We start from the raw sequence: 23629 nt of genomic DNA on the forward strand, positions 1-23629 counted from the left end.
GAGTTCCTAGTGACAGTGTCTGTCTCTTGTCCCGCCCCTCGACATTGCCTTTAGCCACGATTCATTTTTTGTTTTGTTTTGCTACTCTCTTCTCGCGACAATTTTTGGAAACAATTCAATAATCTGGAGTCTGTAGAAACGTTTACACTGTACACTGTTTACACTTTTGACTGTCAAATCATACTCATAATAATCTATTGGGTTATAGTCCAGTCTTGGTTATTCTATGATTTTTTTTATTGAATAGCCATTACACTTGTTATTGTCACACTTTAAACATTGAAACCATGTTTTCCAAATATTACAGTGCTATTAATATATGCATTTTGTGTTTAAAATAAAAGACCGTTTGCCATGAATGAGAAGTAGATCCGGTCACTTACAAAGCAATCTGAAAAATGGCCTAATTTTCAGAATGTGGAGGCAAAGCATCTCTTCATAAAGTGCTGTGGGATTTGTGCATTTTCCTAATCATAAATAATTTGATCACATACATTGTATATGCAATGGATCATAGATGAATGGAGAGTGAAAATGCAATACGTTGCCTAGTACGTATGTAATGCATTTTTTCCATTGCATAGAATAAAATACGTAGTTAGGCAGAGAAGGGTCTATTTAACTAGCGTAGCTACTCCTGCCGCGAGAAGATACTGCGGCTTTTCAGTGGTGAGGGAGTGGTGTTTACTTTGGTTTGACGTTGTGTGCGTGAAAGGAAAAGTCTAAACGGCATTCTTGGGACGTCCCAATTCTGACGTCACTCCTCTGAAGTTGACGTTTAAAACGGTTACGTTAGGCCCTAACGGTTAGGGTTACTGTTCAATGTGTTATTTAAGCAATAAAGCCCGAGGAGTTGTGGTATATGGCCAATTTACCACGGCTAAAAGCTGTTCTTATGCACGATGCAATACAGAGCGAATGGATACAGACCTTAGCCGTGGTAAATTGGTCATATACCACCTTATTGCTGTTATGAACTGGTTACCAACGTAATTAGAGCAGTACACATAAAATTTGTGTCATACCCGTGGTATACGGTCTAATATACCACGTCTGTCAGCCAATCGGCATTCTGGGCTCGAACCACCCTGCTTATAATGTTAGGATAAGGTTTAGGGCAAGGGTAACGATAAGGGTTAGGGCAAGGATAGGGGCAAGGGTACGGTTAGGGTAAGGACGTCCCAATGATTCCATATAGCACTAACCGTACGTGGAAACCCCTCCGCCGCAAGGGAAACGCTTTCAGACCAATCAGTGATTGAATGTGTGAGGGAGCGTGTGTTTACATCACCCGTCAAATTGAAGAGCATTTAAATTTCGTCTTACAAGGTACGATTACTTACACGTTAGAATATGTGTGTTGTTATACAATATGTAATTTCAATGTAAGAGATTGCAAGTATTGTGGAGAACATGATCACAACAGTACAGTACAGTAGCTATAAAATGTGTAACAACACCAGCTATAGTTAGCTAGCCAGCTAAAGTAACAGTACAGCTAGCGATGCAAAATACTGTTACCGTTATCTGTCTGGCTAGCTAGCTAATGGTAGCTAGCTAATCCATATACATTATAGCAGGCTTGTTAGCCGATTATCAGTCAACGTTAGCCTGTCAGCCTGCACTGTTACTGTTAGTTCGCTGAATGCCTAACGTTAGTTACTGTAGCTAGCTTATGTTCATTATGTGGCAAGCTATCATGGATGAAACAATAAATGCTTAGTTATGCGCATCATTCAGCAATGTACTAGTTCACTATCCACTGCGTGCGTGCGTGCGTGCGTGTGTGTGTGTGTGTTACACGTACTGAACAATGTGTTTTGTGTTGTTGGTTGGGTTTATCATGACCCCAATCCTGTTTGTTAACTCTGTTTGCATGTCAACAATTCTGTTGATCAGGTTTAAGTTTAAAGCTCGTGTGTGTGTGTGTGTGTGTGTGTGTGTGTGTGTGTGTGTGTGTGTGTGTGTGTGTGTGTGTGTGTGTGTGTGTGTGTGTGTGTGTGTGTGTGTGTGTGTGTGTGTGTGTGTGTGTGCGTGCACTGTGAGTCTCATCCCAGCGGAAGGTAGTTGGTGCTCCTTTCTGCTCCCAGGCAGAGGGGCCAATTAGGCTGTCAGGTCTTCAGGGCACACACACACACACACACACACACACACACACACACACACACACACACACACACACACACAGGTGTCCAGGGAAGGAGCCAGAACAGGGGGAGAAGAGAGTGGGAGTCTATCCATAGTACCATCTATTTACTGCTTCTCCTGCCGGCCCCTGGACATGAACCACCACAGCAGGGGCCTGGTTCCTACTCTTGAGGGCTAACAAAATCACTGGGGTTGCGGGGTGAGGGAGCTTGTTGTTTTGGTGTGTGTGTCTGAGAGAGAGAGAGAGAGAGAGAGAGATGAAAGGTGTATTTGATCAATCTTTGCTTGTCAGTGTTTTCCCCTCTGTGTTTGTCAGTACTGTTTTGACCAGCCCCCACACTGGGCTTTTGATTGTTCTTTCCTCTGTATGTCTCTGTCTTTCCCTCCAGGACCAAACCCGCAGACTCGCACTGAAACGATTACGGTAGCCACCAACAGGACGGACTCTCTGGTAACTGACCTTTTGCAGGTGAGTGCCGGTCTCTCTGGCCAGGAAAGGTGGATAGCTATTGGCACAAAGTTTAAACGCATGTCTTGCCATTATCTCTGTTTTTCCTTCACGAGATCGAAATCGTAAATCTGTTGTAACTCAAAGGTTTAGCCTATGGATGTGTTGTAGTCTATGTATTTTCAAGGTGTGTGTGGTTTTAATTGGTGCTGAATCTCAGGTGCTAAACCACTACCCTAGTGGGAGTCGCTCTCTCTTCTGGGACTAGAAACCCACTGAGGATATAATACTGGAGAAGGAACCGTAGGCCTAAATTATAAAGAGAGTGCAGTGTATGAGGAGAGGGGTGGTCTAGAGAGAACTCTTATCGGGCTATTAATGATCAAATAATTGTCTCCAGTCGGTATTTATGGTGGGCTGTCACACTTGAGGAAGCAGTTTGGGACCACAAACGTATGGCTCAGCGTTTAATACTATCCTCTTTCCGTGTCTTCTTCACCTTCTCTTCCAGTGGAATAACTCTTGAACCATGAGCTCTGTGGCTGTGTTGACCCCGGAGAGCTTTGCCGAGCACCGTAGCGGAATCAAAGACCAGGAGATGACAGGTATTCTACTGGTCTGGGACCAGTGGATAGAGTTCTATTTACTCACCCTTATTGGAGTTGCCTACAAGCGAATGCATCCGGTTTTCAGGGATACATCATTCTTCAGCCAAGCTTCCTTGTCCGCTTGAAACAGAATGTGGGAACTTTCTTTTACGCTTTCTACGTTAGGAATGTAACCTCTGGTCAAGAAAACGCTTTAAGGCTATTGCTAAGTCTATGGATTTTGGATTGTGTTTTGAGTGTCGGTTTGGCATTTTCTGCCTTTGAGGTTGCATTAATCTCTCTTTCTGCCTTTGTTTCTACCCCTCTATTTCCATGTCTCTGTCGCTCTCTCCGTCCATCCATCCCTCCCCTCCTTCAAGGCGGTGTACCCGAGGATGAGGCCTATATCCCCACCTACCTGGAGGCCTTCCCTCCGCTCCCGGAGAATAAGGGAGCTCCGGGGGACACGTCTGGAGAGCCTGCCGGGGCGTGGGGCTCCAAGATCAGACCCATCAAAGCCTCTGTCATCACCCAGGTAACGGGCACATATGTCGAAGCACACGTACAACACAGTCTGTTGTGGTCTCAGCATCACACCACCTTCTCCCCCCTCCTCCTCCTCCTCCTCCTCCCCCTCCTTCTCCCAGGTGTTCAACGTGCCCCTGGAGGAGCGGCGCTACAAGGACAACAGCCAGTTTGGTGACGGGGGCGAGGAGGCCAAGGTGTGCCTGGACATCATGCAGAGGACGGGGGCTCACATCGAGCTGTCGCTGGCCAAGGACCAGGGCCTCTCCATCATGGTCACTGGGAAACTGGACTCTGTCATGAAGGCCCGTAAGGAGATCGTGTCTCGGCTGCAGACACAGGTTCAGATTTTAGTTTTTCAATTTTAGTTTTTCAATCCAATCTCCATTCCCAGGTGCATAACGTTATAAAGGCTCTCCATGTTCAGCGTAGGGTTGGACGATATATCAAATGTCATACCGATCATATTTATTGTTATTGCGATATACATTTGTGTTTCTCCCTCCCTCCATCCCTCCCTCCCTCCACCCATCCTCCCCTCCCTTGTTCACAGGCTTCAGCCACGGTGGCCATCCCCAAGGAGCACCACCGGTTTGTGATCGGTAAGAACGGTGAGAAACTCCAGGAGCTGGAGCTGAAAACGGCCACGAAGATCGCCATCCCCCGACCTGACGACCCCAGCCTCAACATCAGAATCACAGGCACCAAGGAGGGCATCGAGAAGGCTCGTCACGAGATACTGCTGATATCAGCCGAACAGGTCAGAGGGGGCCAGGGGTCAAAGGGAAAAATGATGATGATGATGACAGAGACGCTTCAGCTTTGAGCGATATGTTAATTCTTTTTTGACATACTAATTATTAGGGCCGGGACGATGCCAGTAATCGCAATACTTGTTAGTACCGTGGAAAGGAAACAGAACACGAAGCGGCTTTAACTTTTTTATGAAACCAGCCCTAATGTTGGAAACAAACATCATTATGTTGTCATCTAGAGTCACGTTTATTTACACATTAGCACACAATATTTTACATACAGCAGGTTTTTAAAGGACAAGAAAGAGAATGGCCCACGTCGTGTTTTCATTTTTTTGCCATGGAATAAAATTGTGTTATCGTCACAGCCCTAATGATATGGTATGAAACCCAGACAAAAAGACCCATGTTGATATGGTTACGTATGGTGTAGATATGTGCGTGTGTCATACAATACTTGATCGTTTGACATTTTTCTCCATCTCCTCTGCTCCAGGACAAGCGAGCAGTGGAGCGTCTCTCCCTGGAGAAGGTGTTCCACCCGTTCATCGCTGGGGCCTACAACCGTCTGGTCCAGGAACTGTGTCAAGAGACGGGGGCCCGCGTCAGCATCCCCCCGCCCAGCCTGCACAAGGACGAGATCGTCATCACCGGGGAGAAGGAGGCTGTCGCCCTCGCCATCAGCCGCATACGGGCCATCTACGACGAGAAGGTGTGTGTGTGTGTGAGAGCGAGAGCTGACCCGAACCCGACATCTTCACATAATATCCAAGCAAATGTATCGCTGAATGACATTGACTTACCTTTTGTCAGTGTTTGATGTCAAGGTTGGGTTTGAGAGGGAGCGGGTTGCTTAGGAACCACTATACAATAAACTACACAGGTGTGCTAGCTGAACACTGTAGGAACCTACAAAACAGCAGTCAATCACAGAACGTCAACACTAACGGATTCCCCCCCCTCTGTGTGTGCCTGTGTGCGCACAGCCTGGGGGCGTTGTGGTTGACGCTGGACTGTATGGATTTGTGCGTCTTAGACACGATTTCACAGAAGCAGACGGTGTTAGACAATAGAGGTTCATGGTGAGGGAAAGTGAGTGTGTAAAGGATGGATGGAGGACTGTGCAGAGAACCATAGAGAGGACGAAGAGAAGGAGACATTGTGCTACAGTGGAGCCGTTTGTGGGTTGGTGATACAGAGCAGGCAGAGATAATGGGTATGGATTCTAGTGGAAGGGAAAGACAATAGGATGGGAATGCTAATGGTACTTTACTGCATAATACTGTACTGTACCTGAGACTCTCTACTCTCCACTCTCTCTCTCCACTCTCTCTCACTCTCTTTCTCTCATGCACACTTTGTCTCTTTTTTTGTCTGCCTCTTTCCTTTCCCCTCTGTCACCCCTCCCCTTTCCTCTTCCTTCCCCTTCCTCACCTTCCCCACGTCCTCCAGAAGAGAAAGACCACCTCCATCTCAGTGGAGGTGAAGAAGTCGCAGCACAAGTACATTGTGGGGCCTAAAGGCAACAGCCTGCATGAGATCATGGAGACCACTGGGGTTTCTGTGGAGATGCCCCCGCTGGACTCCTGCTCGGAGACCATCATCCTGAGGGGCGAGCCGGACAAGCTGGGCCCTGCACTTACACAGGTCTACTCCAAGGTGATTGGAGGAGGAGGAGGAGGAGGAGGAGGAGGAGGAGGAAGTGGGGAGAGGAGAGGAGCGATTGTCTTGTTTGCTGATTTGTTTTCTGCTTTTAATCAACAAGTCAAGTAGTTTATTAATCTTGTGTGTGTGTGTGTGTGTGTGTGTGTGTGTGTGTGTGTGTGTGTGTGTGTGTGTGTGTGTGTGTGTGTGTGTGTGTGTGTGTGTGTGTGTGTGTGTGTGTGTGTGAGAGATATACAGCATGTGTGTCTGATCCTGATTGCCTCTCTGTCTGCAGGCCAAGAGTGTGATGGTGGTGGAGGTGACTGCCCCGGCCTGGCTCCATCGCTTCATCATCGGAAAGAAGGGACAGAACATCGGACGCATCACACAGCAGCTACCCAAGGTGTGTGAGAGTGAGAGGTCGACATGAGAGACGGGAGAGGGGAGAGAGAGAGAATTGGGGAGAGAGGCGGGATAGGGGGAGAGAAGGAGCGAGGGATATGGCAAAATATTTGGTTGCAGACAGAAACATGAGTTTATATGTTTACCCGCCTGGGAAGTGCTTGGCTCAGACACATGTCTGTCAGTAGTGCCAACCAATCCCTGTATAGTGCACTACTTATGGATTACTCTTAAAAAGCCTGATATACCTGCTGCACTCCAGGGATTCAAGCGCTTTACCTCCCTAGCTACATTGAGACACACTTAGCTCACTGAGCTGACATGTGGAGGGAGCCAGAACCAGATGACCCCTTTAAGTGGCTTGACCCCTGACCTTTAACCCCTGTGTGTTTAGGTTCACATTGAGTTCACAGACGGCGAGGAGCAGATATCCCTGGAGGGCCCCACGGAGGAGGTGGAGCAGGCCCAGCTTCAGATACAAGACATCATCAGAGACCTGGTGAGTTCGGGCTTCCACCGTGGAGCTGCGTGACGGCCCCTCGTTCCCACCGCAGAGCTGCATGTCGCAGTCTCACTCTCTCACACACACACACACACACACACACACACACACACACACACACACACACACACACACACACACACACACACACACACACACACACACACACACACACACACACACACACACACACACACACACACAACTGATCAATATCGATGTATCGCTCAATACGTTTTGTTCAAATGACACCTTTTCCAAATGCATTAACAGCAGCCCAGTCCTAACCCACCAACGTACAGAACCTCCCTAGATATGAGGACATCTTGCAAGGAACCAGGCCGTCTACTCTAACATGTAAACCCTGTTTCCTGGTGTTAAGCTGGTGAGGATGGACTACACTGACGTCAACATAGACCAGCGCTTTCACAGACACCTCATCGGCAAGAACGGAGCCAACAGTGAGTACACACACACACACGCACAAACGCACACACACACACCCTTTCTAATATATAGCCATGTAAATCCCATGCTGTGTTTTTCAGTTAACCGGATTAAAGAGCAGTACAAGGTGTCGGTGTGGATCCCACAGGAGCCGGATCGAAGCGGCCTGGTCCGGATCGAGGGTGACCCCAAGGGGGTGCAGCTGGCACGCAGGGAGCTGATGGAAATGGCACAGAGGATGGTGAGGACGGCGGGGGGGGTGCCATCCTCTCCCATTCATTTGGGATAGTGGCCCGGCAACTTGGACGGAGTCCATATTCAATGGTGACAACTGTTCTTTCCTCCCCTGGGCAGGAGAACGAGCGTACCAAAGACTTGATTGTCGAGCAGAAGTTCCACCGCGCCATCATCGGCCAGAAAGGGGAGAAGATCAAAGAGGTCCGGGATAAGTTCCCAGAGGTAACAAGGTTCAACTTTTTTTTTTTATCCCTTTATGATATTAGGAGTGTAACTTCCCATTCTAGTGTGAAATCGGACTTATTTTGGACGCTCTCTTTCAGGTCATGATCAATTTCCCCGACCCGGCTCAGAAGAGTGACATTGTGCAGCTGAGAGGGCCCAAGAACGAGGTGGAGAAGTGTGCCAAGTTTCTGGCAAAACTCATCGCAGACCTGGTACGACCTGACTGATTCATGCATTACTTCCTGTTTACAATGGACCACTTCCTGGTTACTCACCGCTCCTTTTTGTTTTTCTCTCAGATGGAGAACAGCTTCTCCCTCTCCATCCCCATCTTCAAACAGTTCCACAAAAACATCATCGGCAAAGGAGGCGCCAACATCAAAAAGGTGAGAGATGAAATGTGTGAAGAGTAGGACAAAATATTGGTCTAACTTTAAAGTGTTGACACGTGCTTGTAACTAATAACCTCCATTTAAAATGTATGCCATTCTTATGATGTGTGTTTGTGCGTGTGTCCCACAGATCCGTGAGGAGACCACCACTAAGATTGACCTGCCCACGGAGAACAGTAATAGTGAGATGATAGTGATCACTGGGAGGAAGAACCACTGTGAAGCAGCCAGAGACAGGATCCTAGCCATCCAGAGAGAACTGGTGAGAGAACACTGTGTGTGTGTGTGTGTGTGTGTCTCTCTCTCTCTCTCTGTCTCTCTCAAGTGTCTCTCTGTCTCCTCTCTCTCTCTCTCAAGTGTCTCTCGGTCTCCTCTCTCTCTCTCTCTCTCTCTCAAGTGTCTCTCTGTCTCCTCTCTCTCTCAAGTGTCTCTCTGTCTCCTCTCTCTCTCTCTCAAGTGTCTCTCTGTCTCCTCTCTCTCTCAAGTGTCTCTCTGTCTCCTCTCCCTCTCTCGCCAGTGTCTCTCTCTCTGTCGCTCTCTCTTTCTCTCAAGTGTCTCTTTGTCGCTCTCTCTGTCGCTCTCTCTCTGTCGCTCTCTCTCTTCTTCTCTCTCGATGATTCAACCATTCCCCCTCCCTCCCTTCCTTCCTTCCTTTCTCTCTCTCTCCAGGCCAACATCAAGGAGTCAGATGTGACCATCCCGGCCAAGCTCCACAATTCTCTGATAGGCTCTAAGGGCTGCCTGGTGCGGGCCGTCATGGAAGACTGTGGCGGGGTGCACATCCACTTCCCCTCCGAGGGCTCCGGGTCAGACAGGGTGACTGTCAGAGGGCCCGCCGGGGAGGTGGAGAGGGCCAAGAGACAGCTACTACAACTGGCTGAAGAGAAGGTGAGGGAGGAGGAGGTAGAGGAGAAATGGCAAGGAGGTCTGTCTCCCACCACCACCCCCCTCCCCGCCTTCATGAATTAGGCAGAATGTGGAAGAATTGGTTTCACATTTTTGGGTTTAATTGAATAGCACCAGTCTCTTACACCTCCTCTCTTTCTCTCCTCTTTCTTCTCGTTTTACAGCAAGTGAACAACTTCACGGCGGAGCTGCAGGCCAAGCCGGAGTACCACAAGTTCCTGATTGGAAAGGGCGGGGTGAACATCCGTGGTGTGCGGGAGAGGACGGGCGCTCGCATCATCTTCCCGTCTCCCGACGAGCCGGAGCAGGAGCTCATCACCATCATAGGCAGGGAGGAGGCTGTCAGACTGGCCCAGAAAGAACTGGAGACACTCGTCAAAAACCTGGTACTAGTCCGGATGATTTCTGTTGGAACAGATTCCTGTTCAGTAGGTAGAAAGAGAAGCAAAAGCTTTTAAACAGAGGCGCTCGTCCAGTAACTTAACATGTTCAAGATTTGAAACTGTGGATATTAACAGCATAGAGAAAAGCATATATTTTTCGTTTTTTTGTTGGTCTGTAATTTACGAAGCTCAGAGGGGTCACATTTTTTTCTACCTCTGTTTTACTGATCCCCCATCTTCCTACTCCCCCACCCCCTCCTCCCTGCCCCTTCTCCCCCCTCTCTCTCAGGACGACGTGGTGGAGGACAGCCTGGTTGTGGAGACGCGGCACCACCGGTACTTTGTCTGCCGGCGAGGCCAGGTGTTGAGGGAGCTGGCGGAGGAATACGGCGGCGTGGCGGTCAGCTTCCCCCGCACCGGGACTCACAGCGACCGCATCACACTGAAGGGGGCCAAGGACTGTGTGGAGGCAGCCAAACGAAGAATCCAGGAGATCATAGAGGATCTGGTAGGTTAGTGTGTGTGGAGAGTGTGTGTGGGGGTCTGGGGTGGTGTGTTCCATTCTGTTTATGTGTTCTGAAGTGTGTAGTCTTATATTGACTCAAGCCAATACGTGATATGTAAAATAGTTTGTAATAACTTATGAATAACAACTCAACTCTGTGCAGTAATGACAACTACTCTATGCAGTAATGACAACTACTCTATGCAGTAATGACAACAACTCTATGCAGTAATGACAACTACTCTATGCAGTAATGACAACTCTATACAGTAATGACAACAACTCTATGCAGTAATGACAACTACTCTATGCAGTAATGACAACTACTCTATGCAGTAATGACAACTCTATACAGTAATGACAACAACTCTATGCAGTAATGACAACAACTCTATGCAGTAATGACAACTACTCTATGCAGTAATGACAACTACTCTATGCAGTAATGACAACAACTCTATACAGTAATGACAACCACTCTATACAGTAATGACAACCACTCTATACAGTAATGACAACAACTCTATGCAGTAATGACAACAACTCTATGCAGTAATGACAACAACTCTATGCAGTAATGACAACAACTCTATGCAGTAATGACAACTACTCTATGCAGTAATGACAACTACTCTATGCAGTAATGACAACAACTCTATGCAGTAATGACAACAACTCTATGCAGTAATGACAACAACTCTGTACAGTAATGACAACAACTCTATGCAGTAATGACAACAACTCTATGCAGTAATGACAACAACTCTATACAGTAATGACAACCACTCTATACAGTAATGACAACTACTCTATACAGTAATGACAACAACTCTATGCAGTAATGACAACAACTCTATGCAGTAATGACAACAACTCTATGCTGCAGACATTTTTTTGGTACCCTTCCCCAGATCTGTGCCTCAACATAATCCTGTCTCAGAGCTCTACGGACAATTCCTTCAACCTCGTGGTTTGGTTTTTACTCTGACATGCACTGTCAACGGTGGGCCTTATATTGAAATCCTGTTTTTGCTTTGTCATTATTAGAGGTCGACCGATTATGATTTTTCAACGCCGATACCGATTATTGGAGGACCCCAAAAAAAAAAGCCGATACCGATTAATTGGCCAATTTCTTTTATTTTTATGTATTTGTAATAATGACAATTACAACAATACTGAATGAACACTTATTTTAACTTAATATAATACATCAATAAAATCAATTTAGCCTCAAATAAATAATGAAACATGTTCAATTTGGTTTAAATAATGCACAAACAAAGTGTTGGAGAAGAAAGTAAAAGTGCAATATGTGCTATGTAAGAAAGTTAACATTTAAGTTCCTTGCTCAGAACATGAGAACATATGAAAGCTGGTGGTTCCTTTTAACATGAGTCTTCAATATTCCCAGGTAAGAAGTTTTAGGTTGTAGTTTTTATAGGAATTATAGGACTATTTCCCTCTATACCATTCGTATTTAATTAACCGTTGACTATTGGATGTTCTTATAGTCACTTTAGTATTAGCAGTGTAACAGTATAGCTTCCGTCACTCTCCTCGCTCCTCCCTGGGCTCGAACCAGCAACACAACGACAACAGCCACCACATCGAAGCAGCGTTACCCATGCAGAGCAAGGAAAACAACCACCCCAAGGCTCAGAGCGAGTAGCGTGTACTAACTAGCCAGCCATTTCACTTCGGTTACACCAGCCTCATCTCGGGAGTTGATAGGCTTGAAGTCATAAACAGCGCAATGCTTGACGCACAACGAAGAGCTGCTGGCAAAACGCACAAGAGTGCTGTTTGAATGAATGTTTACGCACCTGCTTCTGCCTACCACCGCTCAGTCAGATACTTAGATACTTGTATGCTTGTATGCTCAGTCAGATTATATGCAACGCAGGACACGCTAGATAATATCTAGAAATATCATTAACCATGTGTAGTTAACTAGTGATTATGATTGATTGTTTTTTATAAGAAGTTTAATGCTAGCTAGCAACTTACCTTGGCTTACTGCATTTGCGTAACAGGCAGTCTCCTTGTGGAGTGCAACGAGAGAGAGGCAGGTCGTTATTGCGTTGGACTAGTAAACTGTAAGTTTACAAGATTGGATCCCCCGAGCTGACAAGGTGAAAATCTGTCGTTCTGCCCCTGAACAAGGTTGTTCACCCACCGTTTCTAGGCCGTCATTGAAAATAAGAATGTGTTCTTAACTGACTTGCCAAGTTAAATAAAGATTAAATTAAGGTGTAAAAAAAGAAAATAATAATCGGCAAATCAGTGCCCAAAAATACTGATTTCCGATTGATATGAAAACTTGAAATCGGCCCTAATTAATCGGCCATTCCAATTAATCGGCCGACCTCTAGTCATTATGGTGTATTGTGTAGGTTGATGAGGAAAAACATTAATTTAATCCATTTTAGAATAAGGCTGTAACGTAACAAAATGGGGAAAAATTCAAGGGGCCTGAATACTTTCCGAATTCACTGTAAATATACTGTGTGTACAAATCATTAAGGACACCTCCCTAATATTGAGTTGTACACCCTTTTGCCCTCAAAACATCCCCAATTCATCGGGGCATGGACTCTACCAGGTGTCGAAAGCGTTCCACAGCGATGCTGGCCCATATTGACTCCAATTCTTCCCACAGTTGTGTCAAGTTGGCTGGATGTCCTTTTGGCGGTGGACCATTCTTGATTCACACGGGAAACTGTTGAGCGTGAAAAACCCAGCAGCGTTGCAGTTCTCGACACAAACCGGTGCGCCTGGCACCTACTGCCACACCCCGTTCAAAGGCACTTACATTTTGCTGTCTTGCCCACTCACAATCCACGTCTCAAGACTTAACCTGTCTCCTCCCCTTCATCGGCAGGGTAGCCTAGTGGTTAGACTGTTGGACTAGTAACCGGAAGGTTGCAAGTTCAAACCCCCGAGCTGACAAGGTACAAATGTCGTTCTGCCCCTGAACAGGCAGTTCACCCACTGTTCCTAGGCCGTCATTGAAAATAAGAATTTGTTCTTAACTGACTTGCCTAGTTAAATAAAGGTAAAATAAAAAATTGAAATCTGCACGGATCGAAGTGACATCAATAAGGGGTCATAGCTTTAACTACAACTAAAGACACTCATTGACACATTTGAAATGATATAGCAGTGTGATGCCTGACGGCACCGTTGGTGACGTGGCACGCATCCCTTGGTTGACGTAATGCAACGCCTGCGCTTCTAGTCGGGGCAGGAAGTCGACCATTGTGTAGTCTGTTTTGATGACCGTCTCCCTCCCTGCAGGAGGCCCAGGTGAGTGTTGAGGTGGCGGTCCCCCAGCGGTACCACAGGGCTGTGATGGGGCCGAAAGGCGTCAGGATCCAGCAGATCACCAGAGATTACGAGGTGCAGGTCAAGTTCCCGGAGAGAGATGACAACAACACAGCAGGTCAGCCAAGGCGGTCTGGAAATGAATGGAATATGGAGGCTGGGGTGTATATGGAGGCTGGGGGGGGTATGTCTGTTGTTCCATGTAGTGACTCTGTTATTCAATGTGTTTGCATGGGCTAATAGCAGTAAGGTCAACAACAAAAAATGTAATCCAATATGTAATATTTTTTTTTGTATACATCCAGGGGCCTTTACAAATTACAAATCACATCGCTAAATGATCCTTGGTATGACCTTAAAAAAAAATCCATATAGTTTAGTAGAACCCCCCTCCCCTGGTTTAGACCGGGCTTAGACTGTAATGGGTTAACCTACACCTATCCGGCACCTTCATTTCTACCTAAAAAAAACATGACCCCATTTTTGTTGTTTGGTTCAAAACACGTCATCTTGAAATTGAACATCCGGAGTTTCACCAGAAACTCCAAAAAAGCCGTGTTCTTGTTGCCATGGTGACGCTGCAGGACAGGAGCCCCCTCAGGAGAACGGTGACGCCAGCCCGGAGGCGGAGTTTGTCCTTCGCAAGTGTGACGTCATCACCATCTCAGGGCGGACGGAGAAGTGTGAGCTGGCAAAGATCGCCCTACTGGTATAAACTGTTAAGATGTTAACTTTTCACACTCTGTTGGGAGAGTGTTGTGTCCTTTATTTTTTTCCTCACACTCTTTCTTTCTCTCTCTCTCTCTCTCTCTCTCTCTCTCTCTCTCTCTCTCTCTCTCTCTCTCCTCTCTTTCTCACTCGCTCACACACACACACACACACACACACACACACACACACACACACACACACACACACACACACACCCTCCAGGCTCTGGTCCCTGTCACGGAGGATGTTGAGGTGTCCTTTGAGCTACACCGTTACATCATTGGTCAGAAGGGCAGTGGCATCAGGAAGATGATGGAGGAGTATGAGGTATGGAGCTCCATCGCCCTCCTCTGGTGGACGTGTAGAACTGCAGCTCTGACGTTCAATCTTGATGTAATGCACACTGCATTTGCTCATCATAGCCTTTTTGACACGCAAACTACTGTCGTCCCTGATATTCAATTCTGCAAATAATTTATATTTTAGTGCTTTACCTCATGTTAAGTTGGTCTTGATCAGATTGCCGTCAAATTGATAGTTGTTCTACTGTGCCTTCTCTAAGAAACCGTGGGAAAATCGGACTAAATTTGACTCTACTGTAAATCCCTGTGTGTGTCTCGGTGTGTTTGTGTATGTGTTTGTGTGTAGGTGAACATCTGGGTACCCCAGCCGGAGCAGCAGTCGGATGTGATCAAGGTGACAGGTCAGGTGGCCAACGTAGAGCGAGCCAAGTCAGGCCTGCTGGAGAGAGTCAAAGAACTACAGGCTGAACAGGAGGACAGGGTAGGAACACACACTAAATAGGGAGACACACACACACAGTACTGACTAGTTTATCTCCCTGTTCCTCCAGGCCTTGAGGAGCTTCAAGGTCTCCATCTCAGTAGATCCTAAGTTCCACCCCAAGATCATTGGCCGGAAGGGAGCGGTCATCTCTCAGATCCGCAAAGACCACGACGTCAACGTCCAGTTCCCAGATAAAGGGGACGAACTGCAGGTCAGGAGAGTGTGTGTCTTGCTCTTTTCTGTTGTTCTCTCTCTCTCGCTCTCTTCCACCACTCCCTCTCATCTTTCCTTTGTCATTTTTGTGTTTACAGTTCTTCTCTCTCTTCTCGCCCTGCCATGTCCTCTTCTCCTCTCTGTTCTTTCTTGTGTTCTCATCCCTCCCCGTCTCATCCTCTCCCCTCTTGTTTATAAACTCCACAACTCCCTCCTGCACCTAATTCTCCTCTCCATCTCCCGTGCTGTCTTTCTCATTTACACATCCACTCTCTTATTCTCTTTTTCCCCCTCCTCTCCCAGGTGATCTCTCTCTGTTATCCCTCTGTTCTCTCTCTCTCCCAGGATGTGGTGGTGATCTCTCTCTCTCTCTCTCTCTCTCTCTCTCTCTCTCTCTCTCTCTCTCTCTCTCTCTCTCTCTCTCTCTCTCTCTCTCTCAGGATGTGATAGTGTCTCTCTCTCTCTCTCTCAGGATGTGATAGTGTTCTCTCTCTCTCTCTCTCCCAGGATGTGATAGTGTTCTCTCTCTCTCTCTCTCCCAGGATGTGATAGTGTTCTCTCTCTCCCAGGATGTGATAGTGTTCTCTCTCTCCCAGGATGTGATAGTGTTCTCTCTCTCCCAGGATGTGATAGTGATCTCTCTCTGTTCTCTCTCTCTCTTCCAGGATGTGATAGTGATCTCTCTCTGTTCTCTCTCTCTCTGCCAGGATGTGATAGTGTTCTCTCTCTCCCAGGATGTGATAGTGATCTCTCTGTCTCTCTCTCTCTCCCAGGATGTGATAGTGTTCTCTCTCTGTTCTCTCTCTCTCTTCCAGGATGTGATAGTGATCTCTCTCTGTTCTCTCTCTCTCTCTCTGCCAGGATGTGATAGTGATCTCTCTCTGTTCTCTCTCTCTCTCTTCCAGGATGTGATAGTGATCTCTCTCTGTTCTCTCTCTCTGCCAGGATGTGATAGTGATCTCTCTCTGTTCTCTCTCTCTCTCTGCCAGGATGTGATAGTGATCTCTCTCTGTTCTCTCTCTCTCTCTTCCAGGATGTGATAGTGATCTCTCTCTGTTCTCTCTCTCTGCCAGGATGTGATAGTGATCTCTCTCTGTTCTCTCTCTCTCTCTGCCAGGATGTGATAGTGATCTCTCTCTGTTCTCTCTCTCTCTCTGCCAGGATGTGATAGTGATCTCTCTCTGTTCTCTCTCTCTTCCAGGATGTGATAGTGATCTCTCTCTGTTCTCTCTCTCTGCTAGGATGTGATAGTGATCTCTCTCTGTTCTCTCTCTCTTCCAGGATGTGATAGTGATCTCTCTCTGTTCTCTCTCTCTGCCAGGATGTGATAGTGATCTCTCTCTGTTCTCTCTCTCTCTCTGCCAGGATGTGATAGTGATCTCTCTCTGTTCTCTCTCTCTTCCAGGATGTGATAGTGATCTCTCTCTGTTCTCTCTCTCTCTCTGCCAGGATGTGATAGTGATCTCTCTCTGTTCTCTCTCTCTTCCAGGATGTGATAGTGATCTCTCTCTGTTCTCTCTCTCTCTCTCTCTGCCAGGATGTGATAGTGATCTCTCTCTGTTCTCTCTCTCTCCCAGGATGTGATAGTGTTCTCTCTCTCTCTCTCTCCCAGGATGTGATAGTGTTCTCTCTCTCTCTCTCTCCCAGGATGTGATAGTGTTCTCTCTCTCTCTCTCTCCCAGGATGTGATAGTGTTCTCTCTCTCTCTCTCTCCCAGGATGTGATAGTGTTCTCTCTCTCCCAGGATGTGATAGTGTTCTCTCTCTCCCAGGATGTGATAGTGATCTCTCTCTGTTCTCTCTCTCTCTTCCAGGATGTGATAGTGATCTCTCTCTGTTCTCTCTCTCTCTGCCAGGATGTGATAGTGTTCTCTCTCTCCCAGGATGTGATAGTGATCTCTCTGTTCTCTCTCTCTCTCTCCCAGGATGTGATAGTGTTCTCTCTCTGTTCTCTCTCTCTCTTCCAGGATGTGATAGTGATCTCTCTCTGGTCTCTCTCTCTCTCTGCCAGGATGTGATAGTGATCTCTCTCTGGTCTCTCTCTCTCTCTGCCAGGATGTGATAGTGATCTCTCTCTGGTCTCTCTCTCTCTCTGCCAGGATGTGATAGTGATCTCTCTCTGGTCTCTCTCTCTCTCTGCCAGGATGTGATAGTGATCTCTCTCTGGTCTCTCTCTCTCTCTGCCAGGATGTGATAGTGATCTCTCTCTGTTCTCTCTCTCTCTCTGCCAGGATGTGATAGTGATCTCTCTCTGTTCTCTCTCTCTCTCTGCCAGGATGTGATAGTGATCTCTCTCTGTTCTCTCTCTCTCTCTGCCAGGATGTGATAGTGATCTCTCTCTGTTCTCTCTCTCTTCCAGGATGTGATAGTGATCTCTCTCTGTTCTCTCTCTCTGCTAGGATGTGATAGTGATCTCTCTCTGTTCTCTCTCTCTCTCTTCCAGGATGTGATAGTGATCTCTCTCTGTTCTCTCTCTCTGCCAGGATGTGATAGTGATCTCTCTCTGTTCTCTCTCTCTCTCTGCCAGGATGTGATAGTGATCTCTCTCTGTTCTCTCTCTCTTCCAGGATGTGATAGTGATCTCTCTCTGTTCTCTCTCTCTCTCTGCCAGGATGTGATAGTGATCTCTCTCTGTTCTCTCTCTCTTCCAGGATGTGATAGTGATCTCTCTCTGTTCTCTCTCTCTCTCTCTCTCTGCCAGGATGTGATAGTGATCTCTCTCTGTTCTCTCTCTCTTCCAGGATGTGATAGTGATCTCTCTCTGTTCTCTCTCTCTCTCTGCCAGGATGTGATAGTGATCTCTCTCTGTTCTCTCTCTCTCTCTGCCAGGATGTGATAGTGATCTCTCTCTGTTCTCTCTCTCTCTTCCAGGATGTGATAGTGATCTCTCTCTCTGCCAGGATGTGATAGTGATCTCTCTCTGTTCTCTCTCTCTTCCAGGATGTGATAGTGATCTCTCTCTGTTCTCTCTCTCTGCTAGGATGTGATAGTGATCTCTCTCTGTTCTCTCTCTCTCTCTTCCAGGATGTGATAGTGATCTCTCTCTGTTCTCTCTCTCTCTCTTCCAGGATGTGATAGTGATCTCTCTCTGTTCCCTCTCTCTCTGCCAGGATGTGATAGTGATCTCTGGGTATGAGCGTAACACAGAAGAGGCGCGGTCAGCCATTGAGCTGCTGGTGTCAACACTGCAGGAGATGGTCAGTCACGACGTGCACCTGGACCCCCGTACACACGCACGCATCATCGGAGCCCGCGGCAAGGCCGTCCGCAAGACAATGGAAGAGTTCAAGGTACGGGCGTGGGGGAGGTGATTGAACCCCAGGGTTCACAGCGACGCACGACATCGCAGCACCAGTTTGTTTTGTTTTTAGAGGGAGACTTTTTTCTTTTTCTGTGGCAGTACCTCCGGGAGTCCGTTTGTTAGGCCCTTTTATTTTGAAATGTTAACAACTACAGTATGTTGTGGATGCAAATGAAGCCGTGTTTGTGCCACACTCTGACGTGGCATGGTTTCTCTCCTCTGTCGTGTGTGTTTAGGTGGACATCCGGTTTCCCCAGCCGGGTTCAGAGGACCCAGGCAGGGTGACAGTGACTGGACTACCAGAGAGTGTGGACAACGCCGTCGACCACCTCCTCAATCTGGAGGAGGAATATGTGAGTGATGGACGAGAGACAATTATCAGCAAATCTCTCTCTGTCTCTCTCTCTCTCTCTCTCTATCTGTCTGTCTTTCTCTGTCTGTCTCTCTGTCTGTCTCTCTCTCTTTGTCTGTCTCTGTCTGTCTCTCTCTGTCTCTCTCTTCTGCTACTATCTTACTTTCTCCCTTCTTATTTGCCTACTGTCTCTCCAACATTCCATGCTAGATGTTGAGTGTGACAGAGACCGAGACGATGGCTGCCTACATGAAGCCCCCATCCCGCTATGGAGTGGGGGGGGGGGTTGGGGGTGGCGACATCAGCGGGGCGGCGGCCAAGGGCTTTGTGGTGCGGGACGCCCCCTGGAACGACAAGGTGTTTTATCTTGATTCTCGTCCTAATTCTTTGTGTCATCTTTATCAGTATCCTCCTCGTCATCAATAGTCATTATCATGTAGGCCTATATCTTCGTCATCGTGAGGTTGTTCTGACGTTGTGTGTTGTTGTGTGTCTCAGGCTCCTGATATGAGTAATGCTGAGGACTTCCCCACCTTCGGCGCAGGCCTGGCCCCAAAACAGACCTCCGCCTGGGGCCCCAAGAAGTTTTGAGACATCTGGGAAAACAAGAGAGAGGAGAGGGAAAGAACAAACACTGGACAAATCGCTACTCGCCTTCGCCTCCTCCCCCCTTTTCATTTTTTTGCTCTTTCGCAGCTGTTGCCCTCAACCAGCAACCCAGGAAGGCCAGAGGAAAAAAGAGCACGTCCTCATCTCTTCTCCATCTCTCCTCTATCCCCTTCTCTCCATCTCTCCTCTATCCCCTTCTCTCCTCTATCCCCATCTCTCCTCTATCCCCTTCTCTCCTCTATCCCCTTCTCTCCTCTATCCCCATCTCTCCTCTATCCCCTTCTCTCCTCTATCCCCTTCTCTCCATCTCTCCTCTATCCCCTTCTCTCCTCTATCCCCTTCTCTCCTCTATCCCCTTCTCTCCTCTATCCCCTTCTCTCCTCTATCCCCTTCTCTCCATCTCTCCTCTATCCCCTTCTCTCCATCTCTCCTCTATCCCCTTCTCTCCATCTCTCCTCTATCCCCTTCTCTCCATCTCTCCTCTATCCCCTTCTCTCCTCTATCCCCTTCTCTCCATCTCTCTTCCATCCCCTTCTCTCCATCTCTCTTCCACCCCCTTCTCTCCATCTCTCCTCTATCCCCTTCTCTCCATCTCTCCTCTATCCCCTTCTCTCCATCTCTCCTCTATCCCCTTCTCTCCTCTATCCCCTTCTCTCCATCTCTCCTCTATCCCCTTCTCTCCTCTATCCCCTTCTCTCCATCTCTCTTCCATCCCCTTCTCTCCATCTCTCTTCCACCCCCTTCTCTCCATCTCTCTTCCACCCCCTTCTCTCCATCTCTCCTCTATCCCCTTCTCTCCATCTCTCCTCTATCTCCTTCTATCCATCTCTCCGCTATCCCCTTCTCTCCATCTCTCCTCTATCCCCTTCTCTCCATCTCTCCTCTATCCCCTTCTCTCCATCTCTCTTCCATCCCCTTCTATCCATCTCTCCGCTATCCCCTTCTCTCCATCTTTCCTCTATCCCCTTCTCCATCTCTCCTCTTATCCCCTTCTCTCCATCTCTCCTCTATCCCCTTCTCTCCATCTCTCCTCTATCCCATTGTCTTCCATCTCTCCTTTATCCCCTTCTCTCCATCTCTCCTCTATCCCCTTCTCTCCATCTCTCCTCTATCCCCTTCTCTCCATCTCTCCTCTATCCCCTTCTCTCCATCTCTCCTCTATCCCCTTCTCTCCATCTCTCCTCTATCCCCTTCTCTCCATCTCTCCTCTATCCCCTTCTCTCCATCTCTCCTCTATCCCCTTCTCTCCATCTCTCCTCTATCCCCTTCTCTCCATCTCTCTTCCATCCCCCTCGCCTCCATTGGAGGAAAGACTTTCCCTCTCTTGTTTTCTTGCTTTGTCTTGCCTCTCCACGTCACTTCAACATGGCTGGAGTTGTCGTTGCATTTTAAAGGACTTGTTTTAGTCAGTGGACCCCACTGCCAAACCCCAAACCGACAGCCCAGGCATCTTGTAACGGTCTTTTGAACCAACTTAAGCCAGCAAGTAGTGAAACTGGAGAGCACCAGCCAACCAACAGCCCTCTTTACAAGACAAGAGGGATGTGGAGGATTTTAGGTTCACAGGGTGGCAGAACTAAACCACGAGTTGTAAAGCAAACACTGCTTAATTTTTGCGGTTTTGGTGATGAAAGGAGATTTTAATGTTCTACTGTGCGAGCGGAGTTTTTAAACGACGTACTCCTACGATGTTTTACGGTGTGTTTTTAAAACCTGAGTCTGTTACTAGCTGATCCAAGTCCGTTATTACTGAAACTCATCAGAGTTAGCTTCCATTGTTTTTGTTCATGGTGAGTCATCTTTTGAGTCTTAACCGTGTGAGTCCTGTGAGGTCTGTGTACCGCAGGTTGTTTATTTAAGCAACAAGGCGGTGTGGTATATGGCCAGTATACCGCGGCTAAGTGCTGTTACGCAACGTGGAGTGCCTGGATACAGCCCTTAGCCGTGGTATATTGGCCATATACCACAAACTCCTGAGTTGCCTTACTGCTATTATAAACTGGTTACCAACATACTTAGAGCGGTAACAATAAATGTTTTGTCATACCCATGGTATACGGTCAGATATACCACGGCTGTCAGCCAATCAGCATTCAGGGCTCAAATCACCCAGTTTATAATATTTGTTATTTATGTTTTTGTTTATTTATAACCCGTTTTATTTATTGACATTTCTGTGATCTGGCGTTTTCATAAAGCACATAGCAGAAGTGGAGTGTGTGTATGGGGGAGGGAGGGGGACCATTTGGTTATGTACTAGTATGTTGTTATGAAGTTGTTTCTATTTATTTCTCTTCCTCACTTCATTTGAAAGACTGTATGTGTGTGCGTAAGGTGTACATTCCAACGAAGCTTGACCAATCTTTTACTCCCTCTTATCAGTAACTTTCTTTGTATTTGTCTTAATTCCAGCTCCGTCGCTCTCCTTTCCCTTTCTACGCCCGACCCCTCCGTTCAGCCACCTTGTGTAGTTTGACTCCATCCATTTGAAAAGAAAAACCCATTATATTTCAACTCCCCCAAAATACTTGTGCACTCGCAAGTAGTAGCTCAACTTGTGTATCAGTGGAGGCTGCTGAGGGGAGGACGACGACTCATCATAACGGCTGGAACGGCGCACATGGAACGGTACCAAACGCATGGGAATGTGTTTGATGTATTTGATACCATTCCGCTTCAGCCGTCACCACGAGCCCGTCCTCCCCAATTAAGGTGCCACCAACCTCCTGTGTTGTGTATTGCTGGGAGAATAGGACTCCAAAGCTCTGCTGAATCAAAACGTTGCACTTATTTATATCATTTGTAGCACAAACTGTTTTTACTTGTCTATTTATTTGACCACCCTTTGGCCCTTCCGTCATTCCGCGACCGAGTCGGGGTGGTGGTGATCAGGATGACTTTCGTTCCATTGAGGCCCCTTTTGCTCTACTGTAGTTAGAAACTGACCGAGGATCAGATATCCATGCATAACAAACTCGCCCGTTGTACCTACTTGGAATGAGAACTTGCAGTTCCAGAAGTGAGCCGGTTTTAACTTCCATGTGCCTGTTGTCGCTGTACAAATAGATTGACTAGGATGGGGTGGGAAAGCCCCTCGGACCATGTTGGCTTGAATGGGAATTACCGTTCTAGTTATTGTATTTCTGTGGTCGTCTCCTGTATGCTGATGTGAAGGACAGGAGGACTGATGTAGGAGAACAGCCTGTAGATTTGTTTTATTTCCCTCCGAGGATGGACTAGTTAACAAACGACAGACAATTCAACCCAACTGGAAGAATAGATTGTTTTTTTACGTGTACTCGGAGATGTACAAAACCATTAGGAACACCTCCCTAATATTGAGTTGCACCCACTTTTGCCCTCAGAACAGCCTCAATTCATCGGGATATGGACTCCACAAGGTGCCGAAAGCGTTCCACAGGGATGCTGGCCCATATTGACTCCATTGCTTCCCACAGTTCTGTCAAGTTGGCTCGTTGACCTTTGGGTGGTGGGCCATTTCTTGATACACACAGGAAACTGTTGAGTGTGAAAAACCCAACAGTGTTGCAGTTCTTGACACACTCAAACTGGTGCACCTGTCACCTAGTGTCATACCTCGTTCAAAGGCACTTAAATCTTTTGTCTTGCCCATTCACCCTCTGAATGGCACACACACAATGTTTATCTCAAAGCTTAAATTTTTTTTGCCTGTCTCCTCCCCTTCATCCACACTGATTGAAGTGGATTTAACAAGTGACATCAATAAAGGGATCATAGCTTCCACCTGGTCAATCTGTCATGGGAAGAGGTGTTCCTCATGTTTTGTACACTAAGTATGTACTGTAAATGTGTCACCAGTTTAAGCTTTGTGGTAAAGCAACTAATTTCTGTTGCACTACTTTTTATTTGTTAAACACTCCTGTGTTTTACCTTTGAACTTTCACTGGAGTCAGACATTTTATATTGACATTACAGATGTGGGTAGGTGTGTCACTACCCGTCGGCAAGGCAATGAAGCCGGAGTCTGCCTGCATTTTTTTTGTTGTTAGGGGAGGGAGGGGAGGGGTGGGGGGGGCTGAATTTATTGGCCTTAAGAAATCATTCTTAGGAATAATTTAGAAAGAAAGTGTGAGTAAATATGCAACACTGCAGTTTGTCAGTGACTGGATTTTTTTTCCTACTCTGAATAAAATGTTAACTAAAAACAGCCTCTCTTTTTGATTGGTATAAATTAAGTATATTG

General features: G+C 47.0%; 1 protein-coding gene across 2 annotated transcripts; it reads left to right on the forward strand.

The window, feature by feature from the left end:
* The first annotated feature begins 1155 nt into the window (after positions 1–1155).
* hdlbpb (high density lipoprotein binding protein b) lies at positions 1156–23588 on the forward strand. 2 transcript variants are annotated; one of them, XM_052459678.1, is made up of 28 exons: positions 1156–1329; positions 2538–2617; positions 3108–3201; positions 3564–3718; positions 3831–4049; positions 4262–4468; positions 4960–5175; positions 5916–6122; positions 6403–6510; positions 6904–7008; positions 7394–7472; positions 7560–7699; positions 7813–7917; positions 8019–8132; positions 8220–8306; positions 8443–8574; positions 8982–9200; positions 9383–9604; positions 9891–10109; positions 13407–13551; positions 13973–14142; positions 14367–14471; positions 14793–14927; positions 14998–15141; positions 18253–18432; positions 18680–18796; positions 19006–19152; positions 19294–23588. In XM_052459678.1, exons 3-28 carry the CDS (start codon positions 3126–3128, stop codon positions 19384–19386), a joined length of 3846 nt encoding a protein of 1281 aa, XP_052315638.1. In that variant the 5' UTR covers positions 1156–1329; positions 2538–2617; positions 3108–3125; the 3' UTR covers positions 19387–23588. The 2 variants fall into 2 exon arrangements, with proteins under 2 accessions (XP_052315638.1, XP_052315639.1); XM_052459679.1 differs by having other exon boundaries at positions 1157–1329; positions 14018–14142.
* Positions 23589–23629: the final 41 nt, after the last annotated feature.

This window comes from Oncorhynchus keta, chromosome 13 (genome assembly GCF_023373465.1).
Source record: "Oncorhynchus keta strain PuntledgeMale-10-30-2019 chromosome 13, Oket_V2, whole genome shotgun sequence".
NCBI lineage: Eukaryota > Metazoa > Chordata > Actinopteri > Salmoniformes > Salmonidae > Oncorhynchus > Oncorhynchus keta.